This window comes from Sminthopsis crassicaudata, chromosome 2 (genome assembly GCF_048593235.1).
Source record: "Sminthopsis crassicaudata isolate SCR6 chromosome 2, ASM4859323v1, whole genome shotgun sequence".
Taxonomy (NCBI): Eukaryota; Metazoa; Chordata; class Mammalia; order Dasyuromorphia; family Dasyuridae; genus Sminthopsis; species Sminthopsis crassicaudata.
The window spans coordinates 543,339,281-543,366,126 of record NC_133618.1 but is presented as its reverse complement, the minus strand read 5'-3'; the positions used below and the strand labels follow the sequence as shown (position 1 = coordinate 543,366,126).

Sequence of the window (26,846 nt, the reverse complement as noted above, 5' to 3'; positions counted from 1 at the left end):
CTCCTCTCCCAAAATATTTTTAAAGAACTTCCTACCAAGGAAGCTTAAGAAATATGAGTCGTCCCCCCCCAAAATAGTGGTAGGCATTTCACCTTCTATAATGTATTATTGTTTAAGCTGGAATGTGTTCACTTTAAACCCTTTTTTTCCTGTCACCCTGGAGTGAACATCTCTAGTGCTGTTCATCTTAGAGAGAGGTTAGGATTGGGACTGGATGGATGCTTTCATTGAATGAGGGAAATATGCTAATGAAGAGCAGTGCTTTCTCTCCAATATATAGTCTTTTTTCCCCCTGAGGCAATTGGGATTAAGTGACTTGTCCAGAGATTTGAATTCCTGACTAAAGGGCTGTTGCTCTACCCCTACACCAGCTAGCTGCCCCACTAACGTATAGTTTTAAAGAATTATTTGTAATTATTTGTCAGAGAAAAGACTCAGTTCCTGCTGACTCAAAATAGCTCTCTACTCATTAGGCTCTTTGATTAGATGACTGACTGTCCTTCCTCTTTTTTTTTTTTTTTTTGAGGACTTGAACCAGGATCTCAGATCTAGCGGTTTTTTGCTTTTTTTTTTTTTTTTTTTTTTTTCCCTGAGGCTGGGGTTAAGTGACTTGCCCAGGGTCACACAGCTAGGAAGTGTTAAGTGTCTGAGACCAGATTTGAACTCGGGTCCTCCTGAATTCAAGGCTGGGGCTCTATCCACTGCGCCACCTAGCCCCTCGTTTGTTTGTTTGTTTGTTTGTTTGTTTGTTTGTTTTTTTTTGTTGTTGTTGTTGTTTTTTGCTTTTAAAGTAGTATTTCTGTATAGTGGGAAAAGAAGTCCAGGAAGATTTCCTCTTAGCATGTGGCTTCCACGTTTAACACTGTTACTATTATTTGCTCTTGGACAAACACTTGTTGGCAAATGCCCCCGGTTTAAGGTCTGTCAAGTCTTGGAGTCCACAAGACATGAAAACAAGCACTGCCTCTGACCTCTAGCTGTATGTGCCTCAGTTTCCTCCCCTGTAAAATGAAAGGTTGAACCAGAGGACCAGTAACGTCTCTTTCAATTCTAAATCCATAATCCTCTGATCAAGGGAGGTGAAGTTACCAAGTGCCTAGTAGACCTGCAGGAGGGGTCGGAAAGGGGAAAGGGGACGCTAGCCCTGATTTGGCCTGTATCCCTTTCCTTTTTTAGGAGGAAAGCTCTTCACCTAATTTCCTGATTAAACATTTCATTTTTATCCCCAAGAGGAATGCTCTAGCTTCTCCATCCTCTTGGACCGTGCGCTTAAAAGTGGCTCTTTCTGCTCATGACCACGAGGGGGCGCCCCAGCTCTTCTCTGCCAGGTCCCGTTATCCTTTCCCCCCCACCCCCACCCCTCCCACTAGTCTAGGCAGGGGTGGGGAGGAAAGGTTGGGCTGCTGCACAACTTAATTACTGGGGGAGGGGGGAAGGTGTGTTTTGGGGAGGGGAGACGAACACCTCCCTCCAAACCCAAACCCATATAGTCACTGAGCGCCCTCCAGCTGAGCTGGGCAGCCCCAGGTACCCTTTCCCACCCCAGCCTCAGCTGTGTAGAGAGCCCCCCGCCGGGACTCTGCGTTGCGCCGGAAAGCCCCGCGTCGTGTGCCAGCGCATCGCGCCCTCCTGGGACCCAGCCCCCGGCTCCGGGCTCCGTCCGCCTCCCCGGCCCCGCATCCCCGCGCTCCGCGCACCCGCCTGCGGTTGGTTTGTTCTGCGAGCCGTGGCTACTCAGCCTAGCCCGGAGAGGCGGGGGGACTTCCGGGGCTGAGCCAGGGGGAGGAGAGGACGAGGAGAACGAGAGGGAGCTGGGGAGGCGGCGGCGCAGGCCAGTGCACAGCGGAGCCCGGGGAGGAACGGCGGGAGCAGCCGCGCCCGTGCTGGAGGCTTGCGGCCAGCCCTTCCAGTATCCTCCCGAGGCTGCCTCTCTGCCCCGTCTCCTCCCTCCGCGCTGCGGGTAACGATGGCGGGCATGAGCTCTTTGGAGGCGGTGAGAAGGAAGATCCGGAGCTTGCAGGAGCAGGCTGACTCTGCCGAGGAGCGAGCGGGGAGCCTGCAGAGGGAACTGGACCAGGAGAGGAAACTGAGGGAAACTGTAAGGGAGCTTGTCGTGTCCTTTCCCCCCCCCCCCCTGCCCCCAACCTCGTGTCCGCTCTCCTCCTGCTGCTGTCCCCAGGTGCGGCCCTTCACCTCTGCCTCCACTGGCTTCTGCTGCCCTCCTCCTTTCTGGGTGCTTTCTGGGACCCCCTCCCCCCACCTGTTCCTGTCCCCTTCTGTACCCATGTTGCTTATCCAGACGTACTTTGCTGTCAGGAGCAGAGTAAGAAAGGCCTAAAAGGAGGGAGCCGCCCCCCCCTTTCCTCTTTGCCCGTCATTCCCCCGGTATTGATGGAGGAAAAAGAAAAAAACTATGTCTTGCAGGGGAAGCAAGAGAGGGGTTCAGAATATTCTGGAAAGAATTCTTCCATTTTTTTCTAAGGTGGTCTTCACTTCTACCCCAGATCAAGACTTCTCTGAGCCCAGTCCTCCTCCCCTCGTGCAATCTTATGTCCTTATTGAGGGAGGGGAGAAGGCAGCAGGTATCCTTTTGGGTAGAGAGGTATAGAGAAGAAAGCAACAGGCCTTTGGCCTTTAAGAGGATGATGACATTATAAAGGCCTAGTGATGCTAAACCTATCATCCCTATTGACCCAGAAATTATTGGGCCATATTTCTGGGTGGCGTTTGATTAAAGATGTGCAGCATCCAGTGTTTAATGGGGAAATTACCATATGCAGTCCTTCTTATGCCTCCCTTGTGCCCCTTTCTTTCCTCCTCCCCCCACCCCCATGAAGTCTTCTTATACAGATATCCCATTGTTACCGAGGCTTGATGTATTGGGTAACTTTAGATGAGTGCCAACATTTATTAGGTGCATTTACCCCACCACCACCCACTTAAATGTAATACCAGGCTTCATTCCTTTCTCCTAAGGCAAATATGAATAGGATTTCTTAGAGGCACTTAAGGTTGATTGCATTTTGTTGGTTCTGTGTGTTTTGTGGATCAGGAAATTTTTTTAAGTACTTTAGAAATGATTTCGATGAAAGTGAATGTGACATCCAGCTGGGCTGTATGTATCAGACTAGTCTGTATCAAGTTCCTTTTAAATAACTGTGACTATAAACAGAAATTTGTGTGGACTAAGTTAGCAGAAAAGTCAAGCTTCAGGACTTTTTTGCATTAAAAAGTTAATAAGGAAAATCCTAAAAAAATTTACTTTGGCTTCTCAAAAAAAAAATAAATCTTCTAACAGAGGTTACCCTGATTTCTCAATATACGTGCCTCTGAAGACTAAAACTCTATCTGGTAGGTACTGCCAAACTAGAAAACTTTAAATACAGACCTGGCATTCATAAGAAGACTAGACTACTTGAATTTAAGAAGGATCATTGGTTGGTTGAATGCCTACCAGATGATAGATTTTTTTTTGGTTATTGCTATAACCAACTCATGAAATAGTCTTCTAAGATATGGAACAAACTGAAATGGAGCATCTGTTGAAGTATTGATGTAAGGGAAATCAGACAGGTGGGTTTTTTTCTACATTAGGTTAAAAAGTTATGACAACATGGATCTTTCAGGTAACTAAGTGGTAAATTTCCATCCCTTACTGTATCTAGCAGTCACCCAAGACCTTACCACAAGGTGGTCCTCTTATTGGAGCACTGAAACTTTAAACTTAATAGTACTTTGCACTCCAGGATTCCTTGTTTTCCTTTGTTTCATATCAGGTATCCTTCTGCAAAAAGAACTATTAATTTTGCCAATAAATTTGTCTTTAAAGAACCTACTTAAATCTTCATTCAGAGAGAATATGAATAAACTAAAAACACAGATTGGCATTTGGGGGTGGAAGTCCAATCTTCTGCAAACATTACCAGTTGATGTTGAAACCCCTTCCACACTAAAAAGGGAATTTACAATACCATAAGGGAGGTTTCTATGATTGCTCCCTTAGCATAGTGATGCTTTTGCATGCCAGTGGAGAAAGTAGTATATTTTTTGAAATATTATATGTCACCTTAATCTATATTTTTACCAAGTTTTGTGCATTTTATTCACAATGACTGCCCTGTTCTGTTTATAAGTACCACCACATACTTTTTCACAGATAAATGTACTTTTAATAAATTTGTCCACAGATCATTTTATCTTTTTCTTTCTTTTTTTTAACTGAGGCATTTGGAGTTAAGTGACTTGCCCAAGGTCACACAGCTAGGAAATGTTAAGTGTCTGAGGCCAGATTTGAACTCAGGTCCTCTGTCTTTAGGGGTGGTGCTCTATCTGCTCCACCTAGTTGCCCCAATCACTATATTTTTCAAAGTAGTTTCAAATCTCTTAAAATCAATAAAATGCACAGTATAATTTTAAGGTAAGTTGGTCTATGTGAATGTATTCAGGATTGTGAAAATCATAGAATTTAGAACTAGAAGGAAGCTTTAGGTGCCTTTCAGTCCAGCCTACTTTGTGAATAAAGAAAACTAAGGGTCAGTGGGGAAATGAATTGCCACTGGAGTCATTGACACAGATAATAGGACATGAATTAAAACTTGGGTCATTTGATTGTAAAGCCATTGTTCCCTTGGATAATAGGTATATCTCAGAACTGATAGGTTTTTCTGTGACTCAGAGATCATTTAACCTAACCTCCCCATTGAGAAACCTAGAAGAGTTAAGTCCTTCCCTGCTATCATGTGGTATGGTGGAAATAAGGTTGATTGTGTCTCATTTTTAATTCTAGCTCAGCTATTAGTAATTTTTATTGATATCATTTTATTCAAGTCTCTGTTTAGTCACTCCCTAGACCTTAGTTTAGTTTCCTCATCTATAAAATAAGATACTAAAATTAAAGGAACTCTCAAGTTCCTTTCAGATCTATATTTATGATCTATCTTACATGTTGCTTTCCCCATACTAGTAACAATAGGGTTTAGGCCAACAGAATAGAATTTTGGGGACTGAGACCATCCGCCTCCATTATCTCTAAAGCTGAACCTTAAGTAGCGAGTTGGAGGTTCTTCCTTGGTGGTAATCAGAAATATATCTCATAGATGTTGGTACTTATAGACAAATGGAACAATCCATCATTATGGATAAAAGGCATTAAATATGGGATATATCTTCATATATTTTATAGCTTATACCACATGTTCATTAGACTCTGGGTAACAAGTGTTTCTCTGACCACAAAAATAGCAATATATAATGTTTTTTTCTTACAAGCCATTATAGGAAATGGTTATTAAGTGGGAAAAGGGTTCTTCAGGGGGAAAAGTCTTTTTTTTTTTTTTACTTCTTCATCCTCCCCCTGCTTTCATAGACTTGGTTTCACTGACAACCCCACCTTCCCTTCCAGATGTGCAACTTATCCAAGAGCTTGAGGGAGACAGCTTTATTTGGCATAGTGGTTAACTCTAGGTCAGAGGATTGTTATGTGTCGTGGACTTCTGTAGTTGTCTGAAGCTTACATCCTCCTCAGAATAATGTTTTTAAATGATTAAAGAAAATGTTAAATTTCAGTTAGAGTTTAGTGAAAATAAAGACTTTAAAAACACACAACACATATGCCAGTGAGGTACAACTTCCTACTAATTCTAAATTCTACTAATGAGGATCCATATAGTCAAATAGCTTTTAAATCGATAATGCTGTGACTCAGAGGACATTGCTTCACTATTTTAGATCGTGGGAAGTAGGCAGTTTGCTCACATTCTGAACTATTCCTCTATCCCTCCTTCCCCACCCCCTACCCCCAAAGTTGGTAAATATTTTTGATACTGAGAGAAAATGAGAGTGACCTTTGTTGAGGACTGTTGCATTTTCAGTATGGCACTAATAGAAATGTATAATCTCAATTTCCTTTTTTCATAAATAAGTGGGACAAAGGCATTACAATGCTCTGTTCTTGTCTTTCCCTAATTATACAAATATGTCTCATAAATTAGAGGCTTTGGCACAGTTGGGGAAGGTTGTGTTTATCTGTTATCCATGGGAGTGCCCCTTAATGTCATCAGTGTTTTTTCCCCTTTCCTTACCATATAAGGACAGACGTTTTTCTTGGCTGTCGAATCACTTAGGCTATGTACAGCAAGTTGGGTGAAACTTTCCTGGTGTAACTAACTACACATAAGTAACAAAGACCTGACCTTTGATCATCTTGTGCTCTGTCTTCACACTCAAGGGCTTTCTAGAAGGACTTCAGTCTTATTAGAAGAATGATTTCAGTTACAAATTGAAACTACCTTTTTTTGGGTTTTTTTTTTTTTAACCAGTAATAAATTCTTATACTTGGCTATAACTAGAATTTTTTTTAAGTGAATGCTTTTTCTTGTTTGCTTTTTAATTGGCTTATAGTAAAACCTAGATCTTGCTGAATTTTCATCCTCTTTCCCTTAGAAGATTGATGAGATTTGGAGTAACCCCTAGCTATTTAGGGTCATGCTTTATGTTTTATACATGTCCACCCTTTATTCATATCAAAGAGCTTTAGAGCATGCTGTGAGGGCTCTGATCGCACACTTACTTGAATGGCAGAGCTGTGGTAGGATGCTAATCTATGCAGCAGCACCTTCTCAAAGTAACTCATTACAAGGTGATACATAGTAACACTGAAGTAAAAGCAACTAGTATCTCTAAGGGAAAGACTTAGCAGGCGCCCCATCAGCACACACTAACATTGGATGCCAATGTTAGAAGGAAGTTAACCCAGTAAACTAAAGGTGATTTACATGACTGGAAATAATTTGCTTGGGGTTGGAAGGAAGTACTTGACTTTGTTTTGCTTTCTCTAGCTGTGTTTAAATAACAGGCATAGGATTAGCTATCTTGCTAACTGAGATAAAACTTAAGTATTATGGTAAAGGGAACTTTAGAAAGGGACCTCAGACCTTATTAAAAAGCATCAGAATTAAGGATTCATGACCACGACTGAGGGGTAATAGACTTTCAGGAATCAGAAGGGAAGTGACAAAGTTCCTTACAGAGCTGGACAGGGTAGGGAATGGAATGAGAAAGAAATTACCTTTAAGTTATGGGATAAAATGTGTGTTCTATTCCCACTAAGGGAACCAAACTGAGCCTGGACTTAAGTAAATTAGGCAACCTCTGTGTCCTGAGATAACAGTGCCAGGCCTCTCCCAACAGAAGAGCTGTAACTTAGCTGTATTTTGCCCTCAGGGTGAGTTCCAACTTCATTCCCCTCCCCCAGTCCCAGGTCTGACCTTGTCATATCCTACACTTGTCTTAAAATTTCCTCCTCTGTGGAGCTATGGAAAGTATCTCATTCTCCAGTTGTTTCACTATTTGCTCAGTACAAAACCCCCCACTTATGCTGCCTTGTTTCCACCATTTTTCCCGAGAATCTGAAGGCATTCTTACCCCAAAGAATCCTTCCATTTGCTGCTTGGATACAAGTGATCTGCTACTACTTGTGTCAGCTTTAAATCATAAGCTCCTTGAGGGCAAGGATTGTGTTTTGCCTCTTTCTGTAACCCCAGTGTTCGCATGGTACTTGGCACATAGCCCTCGGTTAATTAATGTTTGTTGAGTGGTTGGAACCTGGAGAGAACCTCTGGAATTAATGTAAGCTGTAGAAAAATCTGGGAAGGGCAAATCAAGAAGGTTCATTTTTTGGCCTTCTTGGGGTTTTGTTGTTTTCTTTTGTTTTTAATCAAAGTCCTTCTAAATTTAAATATGGAATCATATTACTGTGCCTTGAGTCTTCAATGTTCAATGCCTGTCATTTCTGTTAAAGTGAATAGGATGTAAGGTCTGAGGGGAGAGAAAGAATGGTAAGTGACTAAGGTGGGCTTAATCAAGCAAAACTTACTCCAAGAGGTCACTCTTTGGCCAGATCTTTAAAGAAGCACAAAGTTGGTGAGAAGACCTTTTGACTTGGAGAATGGGATGTCCCAAGACCCAAAGATAGAGGGAAGTAAATAACAAAAGATACTCATCTTACTCACTAATTTGTCATCTTGAGCTAGATGGGGGGTTCTAAGTGACTAAATGTTATCCCTGAAATTTCTCATCAGTTTAATATAAATCATCTTCCTAAAGTAAATAAAAAGAGGTTTTCTCTCCTAACTTTGCCCTAGGCTTTGAAGGGAGTTTGGTTTTTGGTGACTACAACTGCTACTGAAAATCATGGTTGACACTTTCCTTTTAACTTGCTATAGGTCTTGTAACTACGATATTGATCTGCTTCAGCCAAAAAAAAAAAAAAAAAAATGGATGGCCAGTAGTACACAACTGAATTATTTTTAAAAGAGACAATTATCTATTTTTAGAGAATTTGTTCTCTCTAGCCCGGTACCCCCTTTGTGGCCCCCCAAAATGAGCTGAAATAAAACCAGAACTTTTTATCCACTCTTAGGTTCTGGGTTCCATTTTAAACTACTCTGTACCTTATGACCCTTGGTAAAAGGTCATAAAAGGTCATTCTTTGTTCCCTAATGTTTTTAGGTATTTACGTGTGTGTGTGTGTGTGTGTGTGTGTATTTTAACAAACTCCTGCTCCATTTTTCAAAATATCTGCATGGAACATTTTTACTTTAAGTTAATCTAAAGTTGTCTCTTGATATTTTAAAGATTTTCACGTTCCTTCCCCCCCCCCCATTTTGAATAATTGGAGACACCTTGGAGTACAGCAGAATGGGGCAGAGTTTGCTAATTTTTTTTTCCCCCCAAGGCTGGGGTTAAGTGACTTGCCCAGGGTCATACAGCTAGGAAGTGTTAAGAGAGTTTGCTAATTGTAACCATACTTCCTTCTGAGAATCTAACCTAACTTTTTTATATTTACATATATATAAATATTTTCATTTCCCCAATTACATATTAAAATAATTTTAAAGTTTTGAGTTCCAAATTCTATCCCTCCCACCCTTCTCTGAGATGGTAAACAATTTGATATAGTTTATATATCAAATATAACTTTTAAATAAGTAGAGTCGGTGTGTTTACAAAAAAAAAAAAAATTGAATGTAAGAAGATCTGATCTTTTTCCCATATTTTCTTCTCTGACTCAGGAGGTAAAAGCCTGAAGCCCTTATCTTATCTTAGAATAATTATTTCATTTCAGTGTATGAAATACGGTATATAAGATCAAAAAGAAAATAATAACTTTGAGATATAAAAATTTGTTCTCAAAAATTCACAGATGGTTATGAACTTCTAATCTAGTTCAACTGCTTTATTTTAGCAAGTAACACAGTCTAGAACATATTAGGTACTTAGTAACTTCTTATTGAATTGAATAGGTTCATAGGTGTTAGATAAGAATAGTAGAGCCCTTTATAGACAGATGAATTTAGATTTTTAAATATGTACTTTGAAATTTTGGGGTTTTTGTTTTTTTTGTTTTTTGCTTAGGCAATTGGGGTTAAATTGTGTGACATGGGTCACACAGCTAGGAAGTGTTGAGTGTCTGAGGCCAAATTTGAACTCAGGTCCTTCTGACTTCTGGGCTGGTGCTCTATCCATTTTATTACCTAGCTGTCCCATACTTTGAGTTTTTAAATAAGAATTCATGCTCCAAAACTTCCCATCACCTTGTTAAGATACTGTGTATGTAAAACAGATACTTGACAAATATGATATGATTTCCATTTCTTTGGGTCCATGAATATTAAAATAGCCACAAATCTGAACATGCAGCCCAAGCTAAACACTCATGTAAATGTCAGAATTCTCAACTCCTAGACAGCAATAGTGCCAGGTTAAGCAATATGTTATCTCTGAGAGATAATACGCAAAACCTTAATATTTGAAAAGATGACTTTCTTCTTAATCCTTTGAAACTTTTCCTGACATTTTCCCAAAGCAGTCTTTACTTAAATGGTTTTCATTAAGCTCTTTTAAAATCCTTCTCTGAAGACTGACTCAGGCCTATTGGTGGCAATCACTGGGTTCTCCCTTGTTGAATCCAAAAACCCTTTTGAGATTGCCATCATATTACTATTACTACTACTTTTAGTTATCATAACTACTATTACTACAGAGCAAAATAGCTCTGGAATTGAGAGGGAATTCAGAGGCCATCTGGAACAAGGATTTTTTTGGTTTTTTTAACTTTTTTTCATCTTGGTTCCTTTAGACAGTCTGAAATCTATGAATTCTTTCTCTAATTAAAAAAATTTCTAAAATGCTCAAAATTAACAATATTAAATTTAAGAGGAAATAAATCATATTGAAATAATTTTTTTAAAAAATTTAATTCCCAGACCCCAGGTTAAAAACCTCTGATGTAAACTAATTGTTTTTTTGTTTTGTTTTGTTTTGTTTTGTTTTAATTTGTTTGTTTTTGAGAGTGAGTTTCTTTCCTCACTTAGACTGCAAGTAAAGCAACTAGCCATTCATGAGCAGGATTCCACTGCCAGTAGGCAAGGAAGCTTTGACCTGCTGTTTCTGACGTGGGCTGATTCTCCTTTTCAGGCAACTTGGTGGTCCATCTTCTCCCGCTTCTAAGGAGCTAACCAGATGGCTGCCAGATTTAGTGCTGACACTAGATTGACTTTAGCTTTTTTGCAACTCAGAACTCTCAAGCTCTAATGACCTATCAGCCTCAACCTCTCTAATAGTAGAAAGTATGGGAATATAACATGATATCCAGCAACTCTCTCATTTTACAGTTGAGAGAGGACCCAGGGAGATTTAAGTGATTTATGACTCAAAGTCCCATAGGTAGTAAGAATCAAAGGTATTATCCAAACCCTCTGATTTGAAAGTCAGTGTTCTTTCTTCTATTGGACTTCACATTTCTTTATCCTTAAAATCAGGCATTGGACTAAATTATCTCCTCTCTGGTCCTAAAACCTGTGAGCTTATGTCCATCATTTCAACAGGTATGTGCTTGCCATCTGCTTGTATGTCAGAACTTGTGAGAAGAATGAAAGATGACATTTATGAGACAAGTGTCTTATTTGCTTTTTTTTTTTTAACTAAAAAAGTGCTTGATTTCAAAGAATAATTTTTTCTATTTTAAACAAAGCACTTAGTCTCTCATTTTGATAATGTATGGGTGTGTATAGCATAGTTATTTATATTTGAATATAAGGATTAATTGTGGTTTCTTCAAAAGGTAGCAATCTTTTTTGAGAGGCTGACAAGGAAAAGAATAAGTTGTCACTCCCAGGTGCTTTTGCCTGGGCAAGTTATTTCTCTTGCTTTCCCAGTTAATGAAATAGGGAGAAAGATGGTTTTTGGTATCAGTGAGATTAGACATTTTCTCTTTGAATGAAAGAAGCTAAGAGCTTGTGTTTCCCAATTCTGTCACTTGCCAGTTATTTTACTGAGCTTCTTTATCATAAATTTACCTATTTAGCTGTAAGTGAAGTGATTAGCACTTTTCACCTCATTTTATTATAAACATAATCTAGAAAACTTAACAGTTATAAGAGGGTTTGTAAAGATGCTAAATATCAACCTATCAGATTAGCCTACAAATTCAGTTCTACAATTATTATTGATGTAGGTTGTCTCTTAAATGTTTTCTCCACTTTTGTAGTCATATATTTCATTCTCTTTTTTCCTTGCCTAGGCTGAAGCTGATGTAGCTTCTTTGAACAGACGTATCCAGCTGGTTGAGGAAGAGTTGGACAGAGCTCAGGAGCGCCTGGCAACTGCCCTGCAGAAATTGGAGGAGGCTGAAAAGGCAGCAGATGAGAGTGAGAGGTGGGAACATCTAATCCAGGTCCTTTTACCACAGGTCTCTTGCCTAATAGAGCAACACAGCCTAGATGTTGATATTATTAAGGGGTGGATAGATAATTAAGAGTCTTTTAAATTGGGGGTCAGATGAGCTTTTTTTATTATTTATTATCTTTACATTCCAGGTATGGTTACAGGCCCATCAATGGGATTTCTTACTTTTTTAAAAGGATTCCAGGATGCAAAATTACTTTTTGACTTTGTGCTCATAGACCTGAAAGAATCCTAGTTTTTTCCCAGTTTTTGCATACTAGAACTCACTGTATGGCTTATTTTTACATAGATTTGTGTATACAATAAATCATCTAATGTTCCCTAAACAATTACATGTAGCAACTACCTCTTTTGTTATACATAGTACATAAAAACTAATGTTTATATTTTTTAATATACCAACAATATAAAGAGGTTCCAGTATATAATGGCATGTTTAGTACAATGACTTAAATGAGGGCACCATATCTCCTTCCTAAAGAGGAAATACTCTCTTTTGAATATCTAGCACATATATATGTTGATTAATTCATTTTTTTATTTATTTAAAACTGGTTCACCCTATCCAGCTTAGGCTAAAAATCCAGCAGCCACTCTCAATCCAGTCCCACCACCAATCAGCATGGGAGCTTTGGCTTGTTCTTCTTCCAGCCTGGGCTGGTTTGCCCCTCCGCTAGACAATTCTGGTATTCACACACACACACACACACACACACACACACACCATATTTATACAAAATTTAATATAGACAATCATCAGTTTAGCCCACTGAAGCTTTGAATCCCTGGGCTCAAGCCATCCACCAGCCTCAGGTTCCCTAGGATTTGTGATTATATGTATGTACCACCACAACTGTCCCCAACACACATTTAAGAAACAAAATATATCTTCCCATCATTTTTCTATATAGATTGAGTTTATGCATAGTGACTTTGACCCCTTAATTGGACAATTTGATCTCTATACCCAGTGAACTAAAAGCATTTTGTATCATTTTTATATTTTTCTTTTTTTTTTTTCCTGTCATCTTCCTTCCTTTCTTCCACTCTTCTAATCCTGAACAGCTTTTAATTCCTAGAAAGTCATCCCTCATCATTTGAGAGGGAAAATAGTAGTCCAGAACTTTTCTTTAGTCTCCTACTTATTAAACTAAGCACACAAAATCTAAATCTGGGCTTTCATTATTTTCCTCTCAGAGGAATGAAGGTCATTGAAAGCAGAGCCCAAAAGGATGAGGAGAAAATGGAAATTCAGGAGATTCAGCTTAAAGAGGCTAAGCACATTGCTGAAGATGCCGACCGCAAGTATGAAGAGGTCAGTGTCCATTGATCACCAGGCTGTAAGGACTGAGGACAATAGCTTCTCTCCCACATCATCTATGCTTCCGCTGAATCTAGTTATAAAACTGCATCTAAATAACTGTGCCACCAGCAGATGACAAGCAGACAGTCCTTTTTTTTTCTCCTCCTATATGTTTATACTATAGAGCTTTAATGTCCCATATAATGAAATAATCTATGTGCATTCAGAAGTGTGGGCCAAATCATATCCCATAAAATATAAGCATATGGTATTTAAAAGCACCTTAGCCAACATTTTGCAAAGTGAAACCACGGTGTTCTTAGCATCTCACTTTATTTTTGTCAATTGCTGCTTTTATTGTGAAGAATCCAGAGAAGCATTGAGCCTAATTTTTCTGTTTAACACCAGTTCCCAGAGTGCATGATTTGGTTCTTTCTCTTCCCTTCAAAGTATCACCTTTCTCTTAGATTGCTGTCTTCCACACACAGATGTGACTTTTTAATTATCTTGTATATTAAGATACCCAGATAATCCCTCTTAATATCTTCTCTTCATATTTTGGTCTTCCTGACAAAAACTCTCTTACTTTTTACATAGTAATCTGTAGGAAATGCATAGCTTACAACTTCCCTACTTTCTGTTTTCAGTATTGTGAATTTGGCGTCCCTTTTGCCCACCCCACTTTGGACTGTCTGCTCTGTTATCACCCAAGTTTTACCTGTGCCAGATACTGAAGATTCTAGAGCATTTAATCATAAACAATACTTCTATGCTCGTTTCATTTGCTTCTTACCAGTGAGGGAAGAATAAATTGTTCTTGAACTCCACTTAGTATGACACAGGACACCAAAGGACTAAAAGCCAAAAGCTTTGCCACCCTGGTCTGTCTGTGCCTGATGTGTGTGTGATGGGGGATTGGGCTTTGTCTTGCCACAGGTGGCTCGGAAACTGGTCATCATTGAGAGCGACTTGGAGCGGGCAGAAGAGCGTGCCGAGCTCTCAGAAGGGTAAGTGACCCCAGAGCCATAGGATGTGTGTGGGGTGCTGCCAAGCAGTGACTAAACAGCATGACCTACTGGCAGTTACACGTTTACTTGTTTTCAGCTCGAAGCTCCCTGTTTGCTCATTTAACTGGGATGAACCACGAGCGTGGAATCCAGGAAAACATGTGTGTGGGGTGTCTGTATGACTGCATAGATCACTGCATGCATTTACTTGCACACTGATTTTGTGAATGGCCTTGTGCATTTCATGTGTCCACTAACAGCCAAGTCCGACAGCTGGAAGAACAATTAAGAATTATGGATCAGACTTTGAAAGCATTAATGGCTGCAGAGGATAAGGTACTGATGGCTATTGTATGGTTCTTAGGTTTAACTGCCACCCAAAAAATCTTTCAGCTTTCATCGCCTACTGGTTCATTTGGTAGTAATGACTTCACTTCCACTACACCCTTTGCTGTCTCTTAAATCTTGCTTTAAAGTGCTTTCTTTTTGGTCCTTTTTTGATTCTTTATTTTTCTTTCATAAACAATCTTTGGTGCAGCATAAAAGAAGCTGAATCATCGCACTTAAAAGCTATTTTAATTATTTCACACTAAGCCCTACCTTACTTTTATTACCAAGTTGGGGGCAATGAATGACTTTGAAGAATTGGAGCATTTTAATCTGTGATGGTTTGGCTACTTTAAAGCTGCTCTTTGTCTCTAGAACTCAATTTTCATTTTTCTCCATCTCTCTCCTTTTTTTCCCCTCTATCCTTTCTTTGGCTTGATTTGGTCTCCTGCCCTCCCCACCCTTCCTGCCTCTGTTCTGAAATAATAGCAAATGTGCCGAGCTTGAAGAAGAGTTGAAAACTGTGACGAACAACCTGAAGTCACTGGAGGCTCAGGCTGAGAAGGTAGGCCAGAAGCATGATGTGGGGGGAAAAGCATTCTTAAAAACTTATTCAAAACAGTAGCCCCACATGTCTCTTTAGTGTCCCCACAGACTTAAAGCAACAATTCAGCAGATGTTTCAAGAAACAGCTAAATTCTGAATCTACCACTAGGGGACTATAACAAGTTTGATTCTTCTTTCAAATGAAAATATTATGTTAGATTTGTGAGTTATATTCTGTAAAGAGTTTTTTTTAAAAAAATTCCATGTGGAAAAATGATGACCAGTTGCTAGTTTTCCATGTAAAACAAAGTGACTCAAAAGAGAGCTTTATTGCACTTGACTGTTAGTACTTGAAGTTCGAATATACATATATCTGAGTGGTCCTTGATAGCTTTAGGGAGGGCAGAGATATGTTCTTTGTATGGGGAAAACATATGTTCATAATGCACTTTGGCCTGATATATGGGATAATCTTTCTAATTACAGTACTCACAAAAGGAAGACAAATATGAAGAGGAAATCAAGGTCCTTTCTGACAAACTAAAAGAGGTAAAAATAATATGAATTAAATTCATTTACTGAACTAATAGAGATGTGTGGGCACCAAATATTTATTTTAAAATTGTAAGATACAAAAGCATGTACAGAAACGTAGTATTTATCACTGTTTATACTTGTCAGGTGCCTGAGAGTCATTGCAATGTCTTCCCATCAGTGATCACCTTAACAGTGTACATGATACTAGCTAACACCTTTATACCCTACTTTATGCTACCTGATATTCATACTCTAGTTGTCCTCATATTTGCAATTAATTACATAAAAGTTAAATTTTGTTAATTTACATCAACTGAATCATTCCAGGCTGAGACTCGTGCTGAATTTGCTGAGAGGTCAGTAACCAAATTGGAAAAGAGCATTGATGACTTAGAAGGTAAGACTTTATTAGTTTTTTACTTCATGCTTAAGTGTGGGAGTTGGGAGCAAGGAGGGGGGAATGTTTATCTTTTTAATTGAAAGTTGACTTGGCAAAAATTTCTTTTGCAGCCCAAATTTATAAATCTTAATTCATTGTTTAGGTGGGCAGTTATTTTGCTCTTGCTACTCTTTTCCTCCTGATATTTTCAGACTATTGCTTTTAAACTTTTGGATCCACTTACTTCAAATTCATTTAGAACTGTTTGGTCTTTGTGTGTGAAAAGTTGATGTTGAGATTTGAAAGATGATGGGTCAATTTTAAATCTATTATTTATAGTAGAGTGTTTGTGTGTATGTATGTGTGTGTACATATATGTTTGTGTATATGGAGAGGAAGGGAAGGAAGGAAAGAGAAATACACAGAAAGAAAAAGAGAAGCAGAGAAAGTAGGACTCTTAGGGAAGAAAATATAGGTATTTGAAACGGGATAGGACAAAGAACAAGAAATATAGCAAAGCACTGAAGCAGAATAAGTGACAATTGCAAAATTATCTTGCGTCAAACTTTGAGACAGCTTCATTCAGTCAAAAAGTTGAAGAGTAAAAGTTTAAGTCACAACAAACTGCACTGCTATAAAATGAATAAGCAGCTCCACCCTTCTGGAGCAGGAATGATGCCCAACAGATTTGGACAGACAGTAGAATGGGCAGAGATGGGTAGTTTAAATGACACTTCAAGAAATCCATACCCCCATAACTCTAGTTCATTCAGGAAGTTTATGACTTTAAGTAGGGAAAGATAAGGATGACAGACTATAATTACAAAGAGTCCCACCTAAGCATTGTCTTTGGAAATCTTCCCACCAGTATCTCTGGCTACAGACTGGTAGCTATTTTGGTATAATTAAAATACAGTTCTCTAAAAGAATGTTCCATTATCCACTCAGTATCCTTTCTGTTTTGTTTAAGTTTTCATGCGGCTTACTGACAACATATTTGATTATGATTTATCATATCAAACCATTCTCATTTTATTTTCTAATGGTTACTTGTTCTTATTTGTTGTTTTTATTTTAAATCCTCCTCTTCTTCGGGCCACCTGCTGCCATTTCTTCCTTCATGCATTGTCTTTTTCTTGCTGCTGTTTCTGGATGGTCTCCATGCTACTTCCTTCACCCTCCATCTGATCACCCTCCACTTCCCACGCCCTTGCATCTCTGCCTTCCACTTCATGGTCGTAGATGAGCTGTACGCTCAGAAGCTGAAGTACAAAGCAATCAGTGAAGAGCTGGACCACGCTCTCAATGACATGACTTCAATGTAAATTACCTTCTTCTCTGCCTGCCTGCTTCTGTGAATTCCTGTTGGTGAAAGCTAGCTGTTAGCCCCTCCCCATTTGCTTTGATCTCCATAATTCCCCATCTCATCTGCAAGCTTCAAGTTGTTTTGTGTGTAATCCCTCCTTGCTTCTGTTTGTTTAAGTATCACCTTTCTGTTTACATAAATTTAGAAGTTTAATTTAAGTATCATTCTTTAATGGTAAAAGATAAATTTAATTAGGTCTATCATAGGGCATTTTCTTCTAGTCATGGGTTTTATTTTTAGGAATTTTAATCTTGCTTTTTGCTTCTCAGCAATAAGCTATTAGCATCTTTTAAAAGTGAGATCATTGAATAAGGTTTATCTCAAGAAATAAACCATAAAAACAGTTCTACTTATTAGTAATTTTTCCAGAATAGAAGAAAAATAAATGTACTAAAAGTTGCATTATACAAGATAATTTTTTATGACACATTACCAAAAAAAGGAGGAAAATTTTTAACATGGAGTCATAGGGTTTAAAGCTATAAGAAAACTTTGCAATCAGCAATCCTTTCATTTAACAGATGGATAAGTTGAGGTTGAGAGAAGGACAGTATCTTGCCTAAGATCACACATGTAAGCAAGTAACTCAATCCAGATTCCAAGCCAGATCCTCCAACTTTAAACCTAGTCCTCATTCCATTCTACTATATTTTATGAGATGCTATTACTAACAAATTGATTTGATCTTTTTTATACACTGAGAATTTCAACAGTATTAACTTGACCTTCTTGATTTCCAAGTTGAATCATGTTTTAGAAGATTGAAGTAGACTCCATTATATTGTAAACTACCTTCAAGGAAGAGTTAGAGAATCTCTGAGTCTCTAAAGACTGAGAGACTTGATTACTGATTTGGAAGACAGACACCAGTGCATCAGCTCTGTGTATCTGTAAAATGAAGGGATTGAATAAAATAATCTCTCCCAGCTATAATCAATCAACAAACACTTATCAAGCACTTATTATATGCCAACCCTGGGCTAAGCTCTAATATTCTAAGATACTGAAAAAAATAAAAATGAGTAAATATTCCATAAGATGGCTCTTTATCTAAAGACTCTCTTTGATAGTCCTAGGTATGTATTTATTAAGATTAAACAATCTAACAATAGGACAATTTTGAATCTGTGCTAGAATGCTGCTATAAAATCTGCCAAATGTGTGGCTGGCGTTGCATGCTGAGTTCTGTCATATTATTGCTATTTTTTTTTGTTTTGTTTTGTTTTTCTTTTTTTCCATTGTGCCACTTTTCTTTTCCCCCTCCCGCCTTTTTATCTTCATGCAGATAAATTTCTTTGCTTCACCTCTCTCAAGACTCCTTCATCAAGCTGGATGTTCCACCTGTCTGAGCTCTGCAGTTTTTCTCAGGTTTATTGTCGTGTCCTCCAGCTGACCTTGATTCTATCTTCCTTTAGCATCCTGCCTCAGGGCAAGACTTTCACTGTGCCCTCTATTGTACAGAAGCTCTTTCTTTTGATGTAAAATAAACACCCTGTGTGTAAGCTGTATCTGTTTTGCTATTCCTTTTACACCTCCTATTTATTGACTGAGCAGTATATTGAATAAAACTGAAAAACAGCCTCTTGCCACAAGGGATTTATTTGGGGCTGCTCCTTTTCTCATTCCTTTTGTCTCAGAATAATATATTAGTCCTTTTGGAAATCATAAAATATTATTCTTTAGCCTACAGACTTTAGTTTATGCAGGAGCTAAGCTGCCCTATGGTTAAATATCTCAATCTCTTTTTATTTAGTTTGAGCTTTGTCACTGAGATTCTATAAAGAAAAATCTGTTTCAGTCAACCATCAAGCATTTTTTAAGCACCTGCTACATATCAGACACTGCAGTTTCTAATTTAATCCAAATCTTAGAAACCCATGTTTGAACTGGTCAAATAGAATTTAACTTCAAAGGATTATGAGTTCCAAAGTTAGAGACTGAATATTCTTGCACTGCAGGAAGAGTGGAAGCCATTTAAAATGTGCTTATTTTGCCCAGTTGTCTTTTTTTTTTTTTGATCCTGAAAATGTCTTTTGAGTTTTCTGAATATATTGAATTAGAAGTGAAAATCCATGATTATACTTAATATATTTGACTAGAGAGGCTCTACATTTGCTATCATTGAGTTGAGCAGTTATTTAAACCATCCTATCTTTTAAAAAATAGATATATTTTATATAGATGGATAGATAGATAGATAGATAGTAAATAAATTTTAAAAGAGAAATTTAGAACTTTGAAAGCACAATTTTCTAATTTTTTTTTTTATGCCGGGCATTTTCTCATCACCATGCTGGCTGTATCTCCCCTTTGTTTTTTAATTCCCAAGCTGTTTTGTGAAATGTTTACCATTTTTTCATTGATCCAAAATAGCTGATATGAAGAATTCCTCTCCCAATGGCCACTTTTGATAGAATGAGTTTCTCTGTATTTAGTGCTACTAATTTTTGGACAGTAGGCAGAGTCTATATCTGAGCCATACTTGAGACTTTTTCCTCCTGGTAGGACTGAGCAGAATTTGTTCTCCACAAGCTTAGCCTATGAGAAAACAATTACCTCTATATTTTGATTAGGTATTAAAAGGAAGACTTTTGTGGATATCATTATAATTTATTAACTTAAGAATAACTCCAGAAATAGCATCAGCTGCTCTTTAGACTCCAGGAAGGATATGATATACAGGTTTTTAGTATTTATTTAAAATACCGCTTGTGAATTAAGGTTTCTCTGGCCATGGCATTGAAAGTTTTTCTTTTATCTAGAATCTAAACAATCTCCCTCCAGAGAAGAAGAAAATTTATAGTTTGAATATTTAACTTTGTTTGTTCTGTAAAGGTTTACGGTTCTTCTTCTGGCCATGCACCCTTCCTTTTGAAAGGAAGAATAATAGTATAACCTTTGTGACTTCCTGCCTTAAACAAAATAGCTCCTTCTTTATTTAATGTCCAGATAATACCTGAATACTTTCCAAAATCTAAAGCTATACTTGAGGTGCATCTATTTTTGGAAGGTGTTCCCAAGACTTTGAAAGTGTTCTTTAAGTATTATGAGAGGAGAGGAGACACTAAAAGATTGAAAAGTTAGCCCAAGATGCAACTAGGTATATAAAGTAAGACTTGGTGAAAAGGGGAGCAAAGGAAAAAAAATTATATAATACATAAAGCTACTTGACAATATGACCAAATTTCAATTCCTGTTTATACAGATGTCCTCATAGACCTCTTAGAATTAAGTTGGCACTGCCCCTAAAGGTATCATTGACAAGCTAAGTTTTGGTTGCTTACAGGTTGATAACTATTCCCCAAACACCTCCTTGAAAATTGGGAGAAGATTATTTTCTGTTATAGAATATGACTTCCTTGTGCTCTTGTGTGCAAATACATATAATTTGATTCCCAGGCAACCAATCTTATTTCCACTAGAATCCAGAAAGTTAGAGAATGGTTCATATGTAACAACAGGTATAAATTATATAATTAACTAGCACACACAAACTAGGAAGCCAATGGAGGTCTAACTCCTTGCCTGCTGTTTCTACCATTATATAACTGACTACCACTGAGTGGCATTTTAGCAGATTTGGGGTAATTTTAATAAAATTAATTTCCCTTTTCTCCCTCCCCCCACATAAATTCAGATTACATGGACCATTATTGAAGCCTTAGATTTGGCAACTGAGCATTTTCCTTGATTGGCAGGACTACCATTGTTTTAAGATTATGTAGGATATCTGCTCCTTGACTTTCACCATCAAACTTTTCCTTCATTAAAAATAGGTACATTAATCAATTTTTCCTGGGCTGAACACAATTTCCCATTTTGGTATGTAGTCTCATACATGCTGATAGTCTTCATCATGTCATAGGTTAAATTCTGGTTCTAGCAGCTATTAGTTTAATAATTATTATGAATGAATTGGTAATTATGATTGTGTGGTTATTTTAAATATTTTATTAATATTAAGGTGCATTTATATAGCATTCTAAGGTTGTACAGTGCACTACATATATCATTTATTACTCATAACAACACTGTGAGGTGTGTGTATATATATATTATTGTTAGACTTTTACAGATGAGACAACTGAGGCATACAAGTGATCTATCCAGGGTGACATAGCTATTAAGTGTCTGAGGCAGAATTTGAATTCAGACCTTACTACCTATGATTCCAGCACTCTTACCCCCTGTGCCACTTAGCTACTGTGTAGCATTAATAGCATGTACATTATGTTGCAATGTAAAACTTTTATTCTACCCCATCTGTTCAGGTGTTCCAGAACAAGTGTCATTGAGATATTGATAATTGCCCACATATTTGACATGTCTGTTAGTCAATAAATATGAAATCCATGTTTAGGATAAAAGTGTGAAGTGTGTGTGCATTTTAAATCTTTACTTAAAAGTAAAAAATGTTTCGATTCTGGTCCAGTTCTGTATAAAATGTCCTCTGCCTTCCAACTTAAAAAACAGCAGCCTACCCAAACTATCTTCCCCCAAAGCCCTGGAGATAGCAATTCAATTTTTTAATTTCTCTTTGGTGTTACATAGAAGTACTTCCACATAACATATTCTCTAAAAAAAGGCATTGTAAAATATCAAAATGATGAATAGAAGGGAAGCACAGAATCAGAGGTATGGGAAAGCTTAGTTTTCTTTTTCCATCTCTCCTGAGGAAATTGATGCGGTAGACATTTATATTCCCAGGTTGTTCCTTAAAACCAATTATAATTTGTCCCCCTCACCCCAAAATAAGGAGACAGATATCAAGACTTGAGATAGTTGTATGTTATTTTAAATTTGATTGTTGTTGCGTAAGGCTATTTATAATTTTCCTTTCATTTAAATCTAAATTTAAAACTCAAGTGGGTAGCTGAGTAGCACAGTGGATAGAGCACTAGCCCTGAAGTCAGGAGGACCCGAGTTCAAATCTGGTCTCAGACACTTAACACTTCCTAGCTGTGTGACCCTGGGCAAGTCACCTAACCCCAAATGCCTCAGCAAAATAATAATAATAATAATAAATTTAAAACTCAATTTTAAGACACATACACAGACACACTCAGCCCAAAATAGAGACAGGAGACGAAATTGGCGCTGATTTATCAAGAATTTTACTTGTCTATCTTGTGCTGGGGGGGAAAGTACATGAAACATTCAGGAAGAGTTTGTCCTATTCCAGACTCTTGCCAACATGTTTCCGCATCCTCAGTGTAGTCTGATAAGATTATAGTGAAATCTTGCATCCTCCCACATCCTCCTTAACTCTGATAATGGAACTACATGACATTCCCTAAGAGCCTTAGTTGAGGACCCTCAAGACTATAATCTTTTAAAAGTGCTCTCAACTCCTGCAGTGAGGTTGAAATTGAAAGGATGTAAGCTCCAAAGCTAGCTCTGTTCCTCATATATAGAAGTGGAGGGGATGGCCTCTTTAAGTTCCATACAATCCTAACATTCCATAATTCTGAGATCTTCATGAAAAGAAAATCTTCCTAGCCACTGTCTTGCAATAGGAGATAGCAATAGGAATAATTAATCATTATTTGAGCTAACAAGGACTGCATTCTTCCATGCCTTTACTTTCATCTACATTGTTTACATTATCTGTCCTTTTAGTAGAAAAAGGTGAGTCATGTAGGTTGCTTTTGTTTTTTCTGGTTTTCTTTTGAAGAAAAAAGCAAACACTCCAACTCTTTAAAAAAAAAAAAAAAAACATTTCCTGAATGGAGAGTATGTCCTGGGCTTGGACAGAATGGAGGGTCAACATAGGTAATGAGAGAAAGGGTAAGTATTGCACTACGAAGAATTGGTGGATAGATATTTACAAAAATTAGAAGCGACCAACTAGATTCTCTTCAGTTGCTAGACATATGGTTGATGAGCATAATCCGCATATCTACAGTGGGGCCGAGTCTGTTTTCAGAAACCATATATGACTTTTTATGTAATAAGACAAGGTGTATGAGTGTTCATTCTTGGTATGGATGTTCATTCTTTCTCCTCCTGGTATCTTGTTCTCCCTCGATCAAGAGCTGGCCCTCTGACATTTCTAGCCTTGTCAAAGCTGTCCTTCCTCAGGACTTTGTATGGTCTTTAATCATTAGCCATACAGGCGTCCAAGACTGATAAGGCAGAAGGTAAAGTGTTCTTTTCCAAAGAAATAACCAGTTGCTCAACTGTCTGGGATGTGATTGTTTTCTCTCTGTTAACTCTTGTTCTCATTATTTCTTTGACTAACCCTCTATTCATTCTGCCTCTTTTTCTCTTCTAACCTGCTTGCTGACTTGTACAGATCAACTCTACCAGCAACTTGAGCAAAACCGCCGCCTAACTAATGAACTAAAGCTGGCCCTGAATGAGGATTAACCTTGAGTGAGAAAGACACGTCAGTCTTTTTAGATTAAACTGTAACATTTCATTAAGGCTGAATTCTAGAAATATAGTCCATATTTGAAGAAATCTATGGATTACAGTATCCACCATTATGAGAGGTTGAAAATGGTCAGTTCTAGAGACATTCAAGTGAGAGAAATCTATCTGAGAGGCTGATGTCTCTACCCTTTCCTCTTACTAGGATAATTCATGTCTCTTGACTTAGATTCCACTCTAATATTTTGTTAAAATACATAGAAAGCTATATAATTACTTGTATATGCTACAGCCAGTTCAGCACATTTCCATGACCATGAATAGTTTAACATGGCTCTAGATCATCTACTGTTAACTAGGAGCAGGTGTGAGTATCACCTCTTGCTCTCAGAGCCAAAGCTCTGAGGTAATCTGCTTCACATTCACCATGCCCTGTTTGAATTATATTCAATCCATCCATATTCAGGCAACCTAGGCTTTGAAAAGAGCCCAGGTGAAGGTCCCAAGTTGGCTGAAAGACATGCTTATTTCAGTGGAATGGGTGGAATCAGGAAGTCTGATGAGAATTTTGTGCTAATGTTTAGTGTCCTCAAAGAGTATTATGACTATTTCTAACGAAGTGTGCATGCAATATAACTCTTTAATTGTTGAGAATCTTTTAACAGGGAAAAATGGTTTATTTGACTTTGCATTATGAACCCTCACTATTTCATCCACACTTTCTGAAAGGTTGAGTCATGGTGTCATTTCCAAAACTTTTGGGGGCCCCAAATCAGAGGACCTGAATTCAGATCCCAACCTAGCTACTTTCTAGCAACTAAGTGAAGAATGACTTTATCTCATTTTACCTAGCAAAATCAGTTATGTTGGGTTTTTCCTTCTTTGTGTTTTGATTCCCATGGTAAATAATTAGTGACCTTTTATGCAGTCTGACTTATATTTACTCAGAATAGTTTGCAAATGTAGGGGCATCCTGGGGGACTTCTCTACTATGTTTTGCATAAGTCACCAGAAGATCCTTGTCAATTTGGAAACCATGACTAGTGTGCTGTGATCATGCCTGGTTCTAATCATCTAAATCTGCTCTTCATGATTGACTATTTGCATGCTTTAATGTATGGAGCGTCAGTGTATCCAAAGAGCTGCTATTGATGTCTTAATTTTCTAATCCCACAACAGAGAAAGTGGCACATGCCAAGGAAGAAAACCTTAGTATGCATCAGATGCTGGATCAGACTTTACTGGAGTTAAACAACATGTGAAAACCTCCTTAGTGGCGACCACATTCTTACCTTTTTTGTGTTTTTTATTTTTTATAAACACCTGCTTGCCATGAAACCCCTTTCATTTGTTTTGTTTTATTTTGTTTTACCACTGTCACAGGAACATCTGCAAAATACCGGCCAGGCATTAGGGGAATACCAAAAAAGGGCAAGCCTTAGACAGGTCAGCGTGATGATGGTTTAAATGTGCCATTTCCCAGTATAATGTTGCCTACACTTTGTAGAGAGTATAGCAACACAGTATGTGCAGTCCAGGAATGCTCACTATAGCAGAATGATTTCCACTTCAAGTGCCAACTCTGTATTTAACAAGATTAATGTTGGAAACACAATCAGGTGTGGACTGGTGCTACTTTGAGCAAAAGGTACTTCTGTGGTCTTTTGTTTGACATTATACAATTTAGAATTCTGTCCAGTACAGTAATTTATTTGTCTGAGTTTTATTAAGAGATGAGGATTTGGACTTTCTATGCCTGAATTCGATTGAAAACATCAACAAAAGATTTGTAAGCCACACAACTGTTTTACGACTTGAGTCTTTTTTCTAACTTGTACACTTGCAGCTCATTACAAATTGTAGGGCAGCATTTCAAAATGAATTTCCACTCTTCTTTTTATCTTCAGTTTTTCATGTTAAAATGAAAGATTCATTTAGGCACTACATAAAATTCATAGAGAAAGATGTTTCTTATCCGTATTGGGGGGGGGGGAATTAAAAAATTGGTATTTGCCTCACTTTATTTTACACACTCAAGCAGTTTTTAAAAGTTATAACTATGTAAACATTGTATAATGATATGGAATAAAAATGCACATTTTAGGACATTTTCTAAATTTGGTAGTCTTGTCATTTGTTTCCATTTTTGTGAATCTGGATTGTGTTATTTAATTTTTCTGTACATTATTGCATTGTTTCCCTAAAACAAGGCACAAACAAGAAAAGCCCAACTGAAAACTAGGTTGAAATTTGTCAAGGCAGCATAAATGTAATGATTTATTGAAAAAACAAAAAAAGGGAAAATGACTTTTAAAAAGTCATATGCAGTGTGTGATTCTGTTGGCAGAGATGCCACTTAATCATACGTGTACATATTAGAACATCGATAAATGACAATCTTTAACACAAATTTCCAGGATTTTCTAATTGTTTTCTTCCCCTACCTACAGACAGCAAACATTAATGTCTTTAACCCTGTAATAGACACTTTATAATTTAGGAAATGCATCAAATTTCTTTTGCTTTCCAAATGGCATTAGAATCTATTTAAGAGTTTCACTTTAATATCTCTTTTCTTCTTGGAGCTGAAATTCTTAACCTCCCTGGGCTTTAACTTCTTTATTTGTAAAAGGAGGGGATTGAACTAGAATGTCCTTTTTGAGAACCTTTTCAGCTCTAAATCTATGATCTTTTCTGGGCCTCAGTTGACTTGTCTACAAAACAAGGTAAATAAATACTTGCCACCCAAAATTGGATGTAGGAGGGAAGAAGATGAATATGATTTCATGAGAGTGTTTCTAAATTCAGAATCATTCAAAATATGAATATAAAATACCCTCTTTCTCAGATTTAATCCAAATTAAGAGGATGCAACTAAAGAGGAATTAAACTTATAATTAGTCACAATATTCCATATGATCATAGATTATATGGAATAGGTCATGTCATTTTGTGCAACTCTCAGATTTCTACAAATGAGAAAGCTGAGCTTCACTTTCTCAAGTAAGTGACTTGCCCAAAGTCACACAGGGACACACATAGTTGATTTTCAGTTGTGTGTTACCATTTGTGACCATGCTTGAAGTGATTTGTCGCTTCCTTTTCTGGTCCATTTGACAAATGAGGCAATCGAGGTTAAGTGACTTGCCCAGGCTTATACAGCTACTGAGTGTCTGAGATCAGATTTGAACTCAGGAATTCCTTATTCCTAAACCTGGCTCTCTTTAGCAGCATTTATAAAATGCTTTAGGATTTGCAAAGCAT

General features: G+C 37.7%; 1 protein-coding gene across 22 annotated transcripts in view; it reads left to right on the top strand.

The window, feature by feature from the left end:
• TPM1 (tropomyosin 1) overlaps window positions 1-25,699 on the top strand; it is a 30,301-nt gene extending 4,602 nt beyond the window's left edge. For 3 of the 22 annotated variants that reach the window (XM_074294904.1, XM_074294907.1, XM_074294918.1), the window contains 7 exons: window positions 11,582-11,715; window positions 12,943-13,060; window positions 13,985-14,055; window positions 14,872-14,947; window positions 15,415-15,477; window positions 15,793-15,862; window positions 24,762-25,699. In XM_074294904.1, coding sequence (XP_074151005.1) covers window positions 11,582-11,715; window positions 12,943-13,060; window positions 13,985-14,055; window positions 14,872-14,947; window positions 15,415-15,477; window positions 15,793-15,862; window positions 24,762-24,844 — 615 coding nt within the window. In that variant the 3' untranslated portion in view covers window positions 24,845-25,699. Of the gene's footprint in view, window positions 1-743; window positions 2,099-11,581; window positions 11,716-12,942; window positions 13,061-13,984; window positions 14,056-14,315; window positions 14,392-14,871; window positions 14,948-15,414; window positions 15,478-15,792; window positions 15,863-17,086; window positions 17,170-18,495; window positions 18,719-24,761 lie in introns of those variants that run through there. The other 19 variants (XM_074294906.1, XM_074294911.1, XM_074294905.1 and 16 more) reach the window with 13 other exon arrangements.
• The last annotated feature ends 1,147 nt before the right edge of the window (window positions 25,700-26,846 follow it).